The sequence below is a fragment of the Phoenix dactylifera genome, chromosome 1 (assembly GCF_009389715.1).
Source record: "Phoenix dactylifera cultivar Barhee BC4 chromosome 1, palm_55x_up_171113_PBpolish2nd_filt_p, whole genome shotgun sequence".
NCBI lineage: Eukaryota > Viridiplantae > Streptophyta > Magnoliopsida > Arecales > Arecaceae > Phoenix > Phoenix dactylifera.
The window spans coordinates 5402491-5414841 of record NC_052392.1 but is presented as its reverse complement, the minus strand read 5'-3'; the positions used below and the strand labels follow the sequence as shown (position 1 = coordinate 5414841).

Genomic DNA, 12351 nt, shown 5'->3' with positions numbered 1-12351 from the left:
GGAAGTCTCCACCTTTTCCCTCCTAAAGAAGGAAGACTTTATCATATCTCATGATTTCCATTTCATTTTTCATCTTATAAAACCTTTCTGCTTGCAACAGCTTAGAGATGATCTCATGACCATGCTTATTGCGGGGCATGAAACAACTGCTGCTGTTCTTACATGGGCTGCTTTTCTACTTGCCCAGGTACATGCATGTTGAAGTAACTGAATTTGCATAGCTATCATTTTTTATTGCAGTAGTTTAAGACGCCATATTTCTTGAACTTATGTAAATGCCATTCTTTTAGAATTGATTGACTTTCTTTTTTTGAATATTAGCATCTGTTCTGAGTTGCAGAACCCCTCCAAGATGAGAAAGGCTCAGGCAGAGGTTGATTCTGTACTTGGTCAAGAGAAAATGACTCTGGCATGCCTTAAAAGACTGGAGTAGGTCAATGAATCTGTTGTGATTTTTAACTGTTGAAATGACTAGAATATTGTTGTTTGTTCCAATATATAATATGTTAACTATGAATATAACTCTTAACAATTTATGCTCAATCTTTTATTTGTGAATTTTAAAGGAGTTTTAAGTCTGAGAGTTTTTGCATGGTTTCATGCTCATTAAATTTATTGGTCTCTGTAAGCTTATGGCTTTAGAATCAATAGTATATGGAGTACAGATAAAAAACCATCGTGTAAAATAAATATTATGAAACTATATAATATTTATCACACTTTACCATCTTTTCAGTTACATACGACTTATCATTGTTGAAGCTCTTCGCCTATACCCTCAGCCTCCTTTACTTATCAGGCGTGCTCTCAAACCAGATAAACTTCCTGGTACTTCTTGAAATTTGAGAATGTTTCAGCTTCTTGTACAATGCTTGAGCATATTTGTTAGTAGATTGGCATATTAAAATGAAACTGAGAAACCTATTATATTGATATGCTTGCTTGATTAATCCATGTACTTCAAAATTTCAAAACTTGATTGCCTAGTTTTCATGATTATTTTGCATTTATGCATATACTTTGAAAGTGCTAGAAGAGCTAACTTGAAATAGAATCCAATAGGATAACAGTTTAATATATACAAACACTCTCTTGTAGCATTTGAGTAAAATACATGTACAAATAACTTATTATGTTACAACCATTTGTAGCATTCTCTCTAACATTTCTCTTAAATTCATGGCTGATCATCGTTGAGAGTAACAATTCTGAAAGCACTTCTTTGTGAAGAATGCTATGAGTTGCTCAAGCAGTTGGGAGTAAGTGATACTAGCTCAGTAGACACAATGGCTGTAACTGACAATTTGAATATGTTCTTTGCACTCATAAAAAATGTACTGGCAGTACAGTACCACTTATATATGTATAGGGTAGTGTCATGTGGGATGCTCATGTTAAAGAGATCAGAAATGAGCCAAAATAACCTTCTATCATCATGAGCTTCATGTTACTTGGCTTTAGAATTTGAGCAAGAAACATATCTTGCTTCTTCTGATTAAAGAATCTTGCTGGAAGACACAGCTAGCAGCAGAATATCAGTCAATAAGCATGTGCATTTCACTAAATGAAGGACTTGAGCTCTAGTCGTAGAACTTTAAGGCCAACTAAGAGTACAGAAGATGCCTACATGTGGAGTGGAATAGGACGCTTCTGTTGACTGTAATTTAATCAACTGTTGAGGAGGAAATGGTGAAGTTATTACTTCATCCTGTACAATCATCCAAGTTCTCTGAATGACCGATAATTGGTCTTCATGTTCCTTCAGGTAAAAACCAATAAACCATGGTACAAAAAATTAAACATCGTGTTTTTGTTCTAATTCTTGATAATATTGAGTTTTATAATATTCCAACTCAAGAGAGAATTTCTTAGAATACCAATTTCTAAATTCGCTGTAGATTTTTGATTGAAACTCTTTATTAAAAGCTTTCCTAATTTCACTTCCTGGTGCAAAATTCATTGAACTTAGCAATGCCCGAACTTGGCTAACTTGGTTCTGATACCAATTGAGAGGAGAGGATCGAGAGAGGAGAGGAGAACAGAGCGGAGCAAGAACTGGAATTGAAGAAATTAAGATTTATTTCTAAGTCATGCCTCAACAAGGGTGAGGACCTTCCCTTTTATAGACAAGAAAAATAAAACTAGATTTCAGATGATTCTAAAGTCCGTCGGATAGGTTTAGCCAAGTAGCCAGCATGAAAAGACTAAAGTAAAGATGCTTTACGAAAAGAAAAGAAGAAAAGACTTAAAGCTATTTTGCTTTTCAAAAGGGGATTTCCTTTGCTGGAGAAGATGCTTTTCTTCCTGACTAAGTGATCTTCATCTGGCTCAGAACTCAAATATATTGGTTGGAAAAACATTATCTTTTGCCAGTATGGATAGAGATGCTTTGCCCAAAGTCAAAAGTGGCGGCTAATAAAGTTGCTTTGGGTAAAGTAGGTAGCACCGAAAGTAGATTCCTTTTGGCATCTCTATTTTCCACCGTGGAAGTTGTCGGTGACTCAAAAGTTGATTCTGATGGGTTGCATGCTTGATACTGACTGAGATTGCTCTGTCGGTTGTCCTTCACCGAGCTGGCTCTTTGCCTTTGCTCTGGTTGGTTTCCGCTGTTGTTTGCGGGGCCTAGTGGAGAGTACTCCGTCCTACATATTTTCTGTAGGAGTAGATTGTACTTCTTTTCATTGGGGTCTTGTGATTCCCCTGCTAGACACAAGAACTTATTATCGTCTTCTGGTGTTGAGGATGATGAAGTCCTTGATGATGTAGATTTTATTGAAGTATCATTAAAGGTTCTGAGAAACTGATTTTTCATGTATCCCAGGCATTTGGCCATTGCTTCTTCATTGGTGATATTTGGATGCTTGTGAGATAATGCTTGTTTTAATTGTTTAAAATAATTATCATTAGAATAATCAGCAGATTGCTGAGTTATGGCACGATAATTCATGCTCTTACATAGAGTAAGATTACTCTTAATGGTGGCTATAATATCATATAATTTTTTTTGGGCATTTTCATCCACCATTTGTAGAGAAATTCTCTTTAATATAGGAAGATTTTTCTTGTCAGTAAATTTTGCAGATAGTGTCCATTTTCAAATCCATGGAATCTTATTTTCAATAAAATACATCATTGGACATAGACTTGAACAAATGTGTTCATCAGTCATTTTGTTAATGGTGGGATGATTATCCACCCATTCTTCATATAATCAATATTTCGGTTGGTAATATTGTGAGATCTGGACCGAAATATATCCACCATTGATGAAACCAGCCTGGAATAGGCTTCTGTAGGACCTCCGGATTAACTTGTATAAACCAAGAGTGTTCTCTCTTGGGGTTCTCATAAAAGAACATATTAGTAAAAGCTTGGACATAGTCCTAGTAATTTACTAGGACTGTCTGCCCACCTACCTGGAATGGTCTGCCCTTGTTAGGGTCCAGTCCCCATTTTTGTGGTTGAATATTTTTATGCATAGCACATTTGCTATAGTTGATATGGCTCCTCATGTTGTTATTTTGGAAATTGTGATTAATTTCCACAGAATCAGTTAGGAGCATAACTGCTTCCATAATTTGTCTGTTTTTTCTTTTTAGGAAGGATAACCCAATTCGTCAAAATATTTTTGATGTATGAACCAGGGGTCATTCAAATTTTCAATATCATTATGATCCAGGTACATAATTATCTGTTCAGAATGATTTTCTGAATAACTGGTGTCAAGAACATTTTCTTGTAACACTTCTTTCATCATAGGCTTCTATGAAGATGATGAAGTTTCATTACTTCTTTCTACAGCAGATTGCTATTCAACCTTTTTTTTATATTAAGATAGGTTGCAAGATCCACCATTTGTGGTCTTCTTGCTGTTTCTCTATGAGACAGCAAATTTACTGAACTCATGGAAAGCTGATTACCGCTGTGTCCCCTGCCACCTCAGGAAGACATTCTTCCTCAGGTATAATTTCTTCTGAAAGGAATCATTCTTGCAAAACTTCTCTAGTTAGGAAATCAGGAAGAGAATTATTCGCAGATTTAGTATATTCTATATCAAAATCAAAGGCAGACAGTTGTGCCCGCGATTCAGCAAAGATTTGCTTGGATATAAGATTTTTGACATCTTTTTGAATAATCTGATTGACTGCAGTTGCACTGCAGTCAATTCTCAGCAGAAATCGCTGATTTAACATCATCTATGTGCTAAAGTCATTAGGATGGCCATGTTTGCCTGTTGATTTCGGGATGGCGAGTAGGGCGTTAAGGCCGCTTTCGTGATGGACTTGATGATCAAACTCAGAAATGATATAATAGTTAAAAAGATTGATGTGTCATAGACTAAATCCGTGAGAGAATTAATGTCTAGAGTTTAAGGACTATGATAGATGGTCTAAAATGAAGAGATTAATATCTATAACATCATAAAGCTATGCACATACATCATCAGTAAAAACTGATAATGGAATTGGCATCCCTAACAAAATCCAACAAAGATCAATTGATCAAGAATGCTCAGTTAATCGGATATCCAAAAGATCTGGATAAATTGAATAAATGGACAATTCCTAATGTTCCACCAACACAAATCTATGAAATAGGATGGAAAAACTATTTTAGCTCAAAAATGGCTATGAAGACTTTAGAACAGACGATCCAAGTATCAGGATCAAGTCAAACACTTAAATTATTAAGTAAAAATGATATTCCTTATGGAATATATTCAAAAGAAAAGAGTAGAGAATCTCCTAATCAATCAGAAATGAGTTTTCACATTCAATGAATTTTGCACCAGGAAGTGAAATTGGAAAAGCTCTTAATAAAGAGTTTCAATCAGAAATCTACAGAGAATTTAGAAATTGGTATTCTAAGAAATTCTCCTCTTGAGTTAGAATATTATAATACTCAATATTATCAAGAATTAGAACAAAAACAAGATGTTCAATTCTTTGTACCATGGTTTATTGGTATTTACCTGAAGGAACAGGAAGACCAATTATCGGTCATTCATAGAACTTGGATAACTGTACAAGATGAAGTAATAACTTCACCATTTCCTCCTCAACAGTTGATTAAATTAAGTCAACAGAAGCAACAGCATATTTAAATCTAAGTAAGGTCGAAAATACTCATGTGACAATCAGAGAACTTAACTCTGTAATTAGATCCCAAAATTATACACATACATATTTAGTATGCATAGGAAACCAGTTAATACAACTGGAAGAAAAATTAAGTCAAATCCATAAGTCTTTACAGAGAGACATTCAAGTTTTAATGAAACTTAAGGAAAAACCAGAAGAAAGAATGGAAGAAACAAATTTTCCAATGATCCAACCCCCACTAGAAGTTCAAGGTTTTAAATTAGAAAAACCAAATTCAGAATTTATGATTCCAAATAGCATCAATGAGTTAATACTGTCGAGAAGGTTATGTGGGACGTACTAGGAATGACCTGCAGTGTGTTGGTGGACCTAACGAGGGGATTAAACTAGGATTTAAGTCAAGAAGTTTCCTGGCCATCCTGTTACCGAAAACAGGGAAGCAAAGATTTTTTTTGATGATTGTAAAATTCAAGAAAGCCAAAAGATTTTCTAGGGGATATGGGTCCTAAAAACAGGTTTTTAATGGTAATGTGTTGATTGACGATTGTCCATAACCTGGAGATAATACAAATTGGGGAGATAATAGAAAAGAGTAGAGAACATGATGAGGGAGATAAGAAGGGCCTTTTCTTCTTCCAGAACATATCACGTACAATGATTTTCTAAGCCAGCCTAACAGGCTCTTTACAAACTTCTATAACTTAATAACCAAGAAAGTAGCCTCCAAAAACTTCCGTTAAATGGAAAACTTAGAATAGAAAGACACCTAAAGCAGCCATAAGTCCAAACAATCATAAATCAAATTGCAACAACTCTATCACTTACCCAACCCAACATATACTTAAAATAGGACTCTTTTACGCTAATTCCACTAAAAATAGTACTCCAAAACCTACTCCAAAAATTATCTGAAAAAACTTCGAAATGCAATGAAACATATTATTATTATTCTAAACTAAAATTTATACACCATCAGTAGAATTGTTGAGTTGCTCACCATCACTGGTACAAAGCTTTTGATGGATTTCATAAATTGTACTGTAGGTGTGCATAGGCATAACTGATCATACTGAAAGTGTAGTCCTATTGCGGCATTTACTTTTAGGGAGAAAAGGCAACTTATACATAGCAAAGAGGACCATGGTTCTTTGTCTAAACTCATGTCAAAGATGTTACTTAAAATTATAAGTACTGAAAGCATTATAACCAGAAAGAATGACTATATGGATTTGTAAGATATTGCTGGAAAAGTGCTTCTGCAAAGAGTACAGTGATGATATTTTCCAATAAGAACGACATTTGCTGAAATGCTTCTGATTGGTTGAGTGCATATATAGCTTAGCTGAGGCAACAGATGTTAAGTGGGTTTGGAAGGCTAGGTGATGGTTGCATGTAAACATTGTGAAGTGGTCTGCATGAAAATGCATTTTCAGTAAGTATATTATTATCATAAAGAGGCATTTTCAGTTAGTATATTATTATTAAGGCTGCAAATGGGTCGGGTCGACCCGTGGCCCGACCCGACCTGACCCGACTCGCTTAGACCCGACCCAACCCATTTTGGAGGACCCGTGGAGCCCGGCCGGGTTGGGTCTTAAAATTGGACCCATTCCATTTTCCCGGTCGGGTTTGGATTTATTGAATTCAAACCCGACCCAACCCGACCCATTTAAAATTTGGGTAATTACTTGGGCCTGTGGGCAGCAGTCTGAGGGGTGCAAACACAAATTTTGAAGCAATGGATGGGTTGACCCGAACCGAACCTGAGCCGGTCCCGAACCGGACCTGACTCGGTTCCGAACCAGACACGAATTTTTTGTGTTGGGTCCGAGTTATATATGGACTCGATCCGACCCGAATGACCCGATGGGTCAAAAATTGTAGCGATGGACTGACCTGTGTTGGGTTCGAGTTATACATGGACTCGACCCGACCCGAATAACCCGATGGGTCAAAAATTGTAGCGATGGATTGACCTAACCCGATCTTCTATCGGGCCAGGTCTGGGTCCCAAATTAGTACCCAAGCAAGAAATTGGATTGGGTCGGGGTCACTCATGGCCCAACCCGACCCATTTGCACCCGTAATTATTATCATAAAGAAGCAACAATGGGCAATAATAACAATGTAAGGTGCTAATAGTGCATACCTTTGCCATTGTACCAAAGGTGCTGTCGTTGTTAATCACTCTCCTCGATCAATATATCAATCATCAAGTTGTTAAATGAGCCTTGTTATATTTCGTATGACAGTAAAAATGGACTTGAGTTTATCGAACAACTTATGACTAGTAGGGACTTACTTTACAGAAGAGAACTTTTCCATGAGCACATAGCTTCTCATTTATAACATAACTCCACTCTAAATATTGCTCGTAATAGGACTTGAGCGCTTAATTATCTAGTATAACTACATGGAACAAATAAAATTGTAGAGGTTTGATTTCTGTGGACAAGAATAAAGAAGATCAAGAAAACATCGGGACCACTTTATAACAATGTGAAGGGTCAAGCAGCATAACCATCATTTTGAGGGCGATTAGAGTGCTAAGATGCACCTGAGGGAACAAAAATTAAAGAGAAACTTGCATAGAGTGCATTTGGAGTACTGGTAAGGAGCCTTTCTGTGCATGCCCCCTTATTGAGCCACTTGTGATGCTCTTCTTAAAATATGTTTTACAACAATACAGCACTGGCACTCTCAAGGAACAGGAAGCCCATGAGAAGACCCCAAGAAGAGCAGCATCACAGTCTCTAAGCCAATGTTTGGTGGAACCTAATGAACTGTTACAACTATAGGTCCTCAGATGCTAAATTGACAACCAAAACAAGTTGGTGATGAAACAACTTCCCTCAAGTATATTGAATCAAGTTGATACATCAAGAAGTAAGGAAGCTCTTGCCCATACCCTGAAGCATGAACAGCTTGAAATGATGGAGCGTGTGATTGTTTCATCACTTCAATGCCATGCCTAAAACTTGGTATGAGTTCGTATATGGACCAAGGAAAGTGTCCCATGTAAACTGGTACTTGTAACCTCAACTCAATTCACAAAGAGGATGAAGGGGTTGGTCCATATTTGCTATGCTATCAAAACATTGATAATAAGAGATGAAAAAAATATGTTTCCGTCAATGGTTGCTGCACTGGACCATACTACAATGGTACAGGGCATACCTTATCATAGTGAGGCTTGGCTCTATACAATGGTTGCCCCTGGTTGTGGGTGTCGGTACCGAGGTATGAACTGTATTGACACATGGTATAGGGTGTATTTGTTGGGTACTGGTAGAAGGCCTGGTATCAAGACTGCAAACTTTGGCATCATCAACATCATTTGGCAGGTATAGACAAGACAAGGTGGGGATCAAGCTTTTCACCTTGGGTTAAGCATACAACGCAAACTGGATCAAAGCCATCAAGGTATACAGTTTTATGTACCAATAAGTTGAACATATATTCCTGCCACACTTGGATGGTGACTAGCACAAGCATAAAAAATGATATCTTTGGGGAGTTCGCAGAAGTCTCAATTTGATAGCAACACAAAAGGGGATAAGGACTCAAATGGAGGGTAATCCCAAAGGTGCCATGCCATGGACACTTGGAAGATGAAATATATCTAAAACACCAGCTGAGGGAACTTGAACTTGGCAAGGAAGAAAAGCATGAGGTGGACATACGAGGAAAAGTGGAAAACAGAAATTAAAGAAATTGATTTTTGGAAGTGAAGTGCCAAAACTGATGCAGTATATGTCAAATTAGAACATAATAGGTAGCTCAGTAGTTTGAAGCTTCACCATGGCCAGAGAGTCTTTGCATAAAGAAAGGACAGATTTAAGAAAATTGAAACTAGTTAAGCATTGTGATTGAGGGAATCTAGTTTTGGAGAGTAGTTTCGTTTTTAGATGTGGGAACACTATATGAGCTATTGGATCCTTTAATGAATCTCAATTCTCAAATGCCAATTCATTCATTAAATAAAATTTTGATGGCCTTATATATGGTGAAAGAAGGCATTATATTAAAATTATGATGAAGCAGCCCCTTTTTTCTTTCATGCAGTATGATGTTTTAGTGACGTATGTATGTCATTTTTTTTTCAATTGAAATTATGAAGTTCTAGGATCATCCTAGTTTCGTCAATGAGAATTTGACTCCATATTTCTCCATGCTTATGTTAAATATTCATATGAAACATTATTGTTTTCCATTTTTCTAGTAGATTTTCTTTCACTTTTGAACTAACCATGCACATATAATTGTATTACTCAGGAGGATACAAGGGTGATGAAAATGGATATAAAATTCCAGCAGGGACTGATATATTTCTTTCGGTAAGTTGATTATTAATTGGTAGAATGTTAAATTCTTGTGCATTATTCTCTGGTTTTCATTCACATATCTTGGTGGAAAATTACTAATGCTCTTCCTGTTAATGTTTGAAGAAACCATTATTTCATTCCTTTATACAACTACAGTTATCGAATTCTTCTAATTTAAGTAGGTTTCTTGAACAAGTAAAGAGAGCTCCTTATGTTAAAGAATTGGTCCTTATGTGATTAAATGGCCAAATTTCAATTCAGGTCTGACTTGTCACGTTTGAATCATTAACATTTTAATTTCTCTTCTATAGATCAGACTCCAATTGCAAGCGCAATGTAAATTTTATGTAACATTTTGGTAGTGGAATCAGAGAGGTAAATGGTGTCAAAATGGCTTAAAACTCATCATCAGTGACATGTTTATATGCAATCAATTGCCTCTAGAATGTTCTACAATTTCATCTCACATTAGATGACACCTTAGTCTACTGTCAGCTGATTCATGGTTTATTTTGTATCCTGTCTCTTAGCATTTAGTTCTTTTCTCATGCAATTAGCCATTACTATTTTTTCTATTACATGTGTCCATAGGCTGCATACGTATTAAGCTATATAATTCCCCCAACTGGCTGCATCCTCAGCTCAAAAAACAACTAGATTTGGATTGCACCTGAGAGCTCAAAAAACCATGCCATCAGCACGTGTATGAACCATGCTGGAAACTCCAACAGACATGTCCGCAAACTACACCTTGGAAGATGCCCCTTGCCAAACTGCACCAGTCCGCCATCCATGAAATTACTCCTGTTTGAATTTTAAAACCCCAAAATACCTTTCACCAGTTTCGGATGCAGAACCACTTACAAGGGGAAGCTGGGCGGCAACCACCCAGCTACTGGGCAGTCTATGAAGGCCCACCTTTGCTGTCAGTATGGATGATCTTAGCCTCTTTTTTACCCGTTGCTCTGAATTTGCTTATGTTGTGTACATGTCTACTCGCCTATCCAAAACTTTGAACTGTACCTAATTACATTTTATACCTAGCTAACTCCTAAGTTGCTATCAAATATTGTAGGATAAATCTATATATTCAATCTGTGAAAATTAGATAGAATATTAGAGAACAAAAGAATCGTGTAGAATAATGAAGATAGGCGCAGGAGAGAAAGCTGTAAACGGAAAATAGACCCCTTCTCAACAATAGGCAGGTCCTGATGTGCCTTTAGATATGTCCTTGTAAAGCTATCCCATCATCTCATACATGTATCGTTTCCAAGGAAAACTGATGCATGGGCATGACACCTTTCAATGGTGGGTATATTGTGTCTGATTGGCGTACAGGATGGCAATTCTGGAGCCTGCAGAGAAATTCATATGCATGCATATCCTAGAAAAAGCATTGCATTATATTTCTTATAATTACCAAATATGTTATAAGGGTGCAAAAGTATAGATTTGCCCTTAATTTCGTGCTTAAGGAAGGTGTTGCTATGTTAGGTGGAAGAGGAAGGTGTTGAACTGAAAATAAGTTTCTATGTTGTGCCCAGGTATAGCCCAATTCAAATGATAGCGTGTGTTGGAAAGTTTCTTTAATGCCACATTCGATGTAAGCTGTTTCACATGAATATGTCTCAAAATTCTTTCTGGTTAACCACTGTACAACTATTGCCAGTTGGGTTTTCGCCTGTTCAATGCCTTGATTTGCAACTTTTTTGTTTCTTTGTTTGCACGGCTAGCCTCTATATCCACATAATGGTGGAATATCAGTATTTTCAAATTTTTGGTTAAGGCTTATTGCTTTTAATCTCTAAGAGTGCATTTACTTTGTTCGGATGAGTTTTTGTTTGTTTTGCTTGTGGTCTTCTTGAGTAACTTGCATTTACATTTAGACTTTTGTATCTCCAGGTATATAACCTCCACAGATCACCACATTTTTGGGACCGGCCAAATGAATTTGAACCAGAGAGATTCTTAGTTCCAAAGAAGAGCGAAGACATTGAAGGATGGGCAGGCTTTGATCCTGACCGAAGTGCCGGAGCAATGTACCCGAACGAGGTCTGCCATGAGACTTTCCTAAAAGATTTTCCTCTTGCTTTACTGCCAGGCTTCTAACTGATACCTAGTGTCATGTGTCGTCAGATAATTGCTGATTTTGCCTTTCTTCCCTTTGGTGGTGGGCCACGCAAATGCGTTGGTGACCAGTTTGCACTCTTGGAATCAACTGTAGCATTGGCTATGCTATTACAGAAGTACGATATTGAGTTGAAAGGATCACCAGATGACGTTGAACCGGTCACAGGAGCAACTATTCACACTAAAAATGGTTTGTGGTGCAAACTGAAGAGAAGGACATTACAACAAGTTTAATGGTTTTGCCCAGTGGAGTTTTTGAAAGTTTGGGGGAGCCCTTCTACATAGTATAATAATTGTCGATCTTTGCAAGATCTTCTGGATAAGTTACATAATGTAATATCTTCTCTTAATTTTTATCTTCGTTTACAATGCTTATTCCAGATGTAAGAGAGCATCTGCAATGAATACAAACATAGTTCTCTCATGGTTCTCCATCTTCTCAAGTTGCCACGAACCTCATTCAATAATTGATGCCCCTGGGGTTTAGAGTAGACTCATTGGTTACATATCTTCCACCCTTTATTGTCGGAGTTGCAGATCATGATCAAGGTAAATAAACTCTGAGTTGTCAGCAATATTGGCAAGTGGCAATATCAATAAAAGGATGAAGACTTTTAAGATATTTTTTATGTGGATGAGGTATCCATGCACTTGGGCTGAGACAGAACAATTGGGATATCAGTATATCGTCTATTAGAAATGGAACAATAGATTTTATGCCCTTTGTCTGTGGCTGCCTAACACCAATTTCTACAGGAGTACATCCAAGATGAAAACCATGATCATGATTG

General features: G+C 37.0%; 1 protein-coding gene across 1 annotated transcript in view; it reads left to right on the top strand.

The window, feature by feature from the left end:
* The window catches only part of LOC103721247 (cytochrome P450 97B2, chloroplastic), a 30543-nt gene extending 18549 nt beyond the window's left edge, over positions 1–11994 (top strand). Inside the window, exons 9-14 of the mRNA XM_008811371.4 lie at positions 101–187; positions 341–429; positions 737–828; positions 9378–9439; positions 11333–11482; positions 11567–11994. Coding sequence (XP_008809593.2) covers positions 101–187; positions 341–429; positions 737–828; positions 9378–9439; positions 11333–11482; positions 11567–11794 — 708 coding nt within the window. The 3' untranslated portion in view covers positions 11795–11994. The remainder of the gene's footprint in view (positions 1–100; positions 188–340; positions 430–736; positions 829–9377; positions 9440–11332; positions 11483–11566) is intronic.
* The last annotated feature ends 357 nt before the right edge of the window (positions 11995–12351 follow it).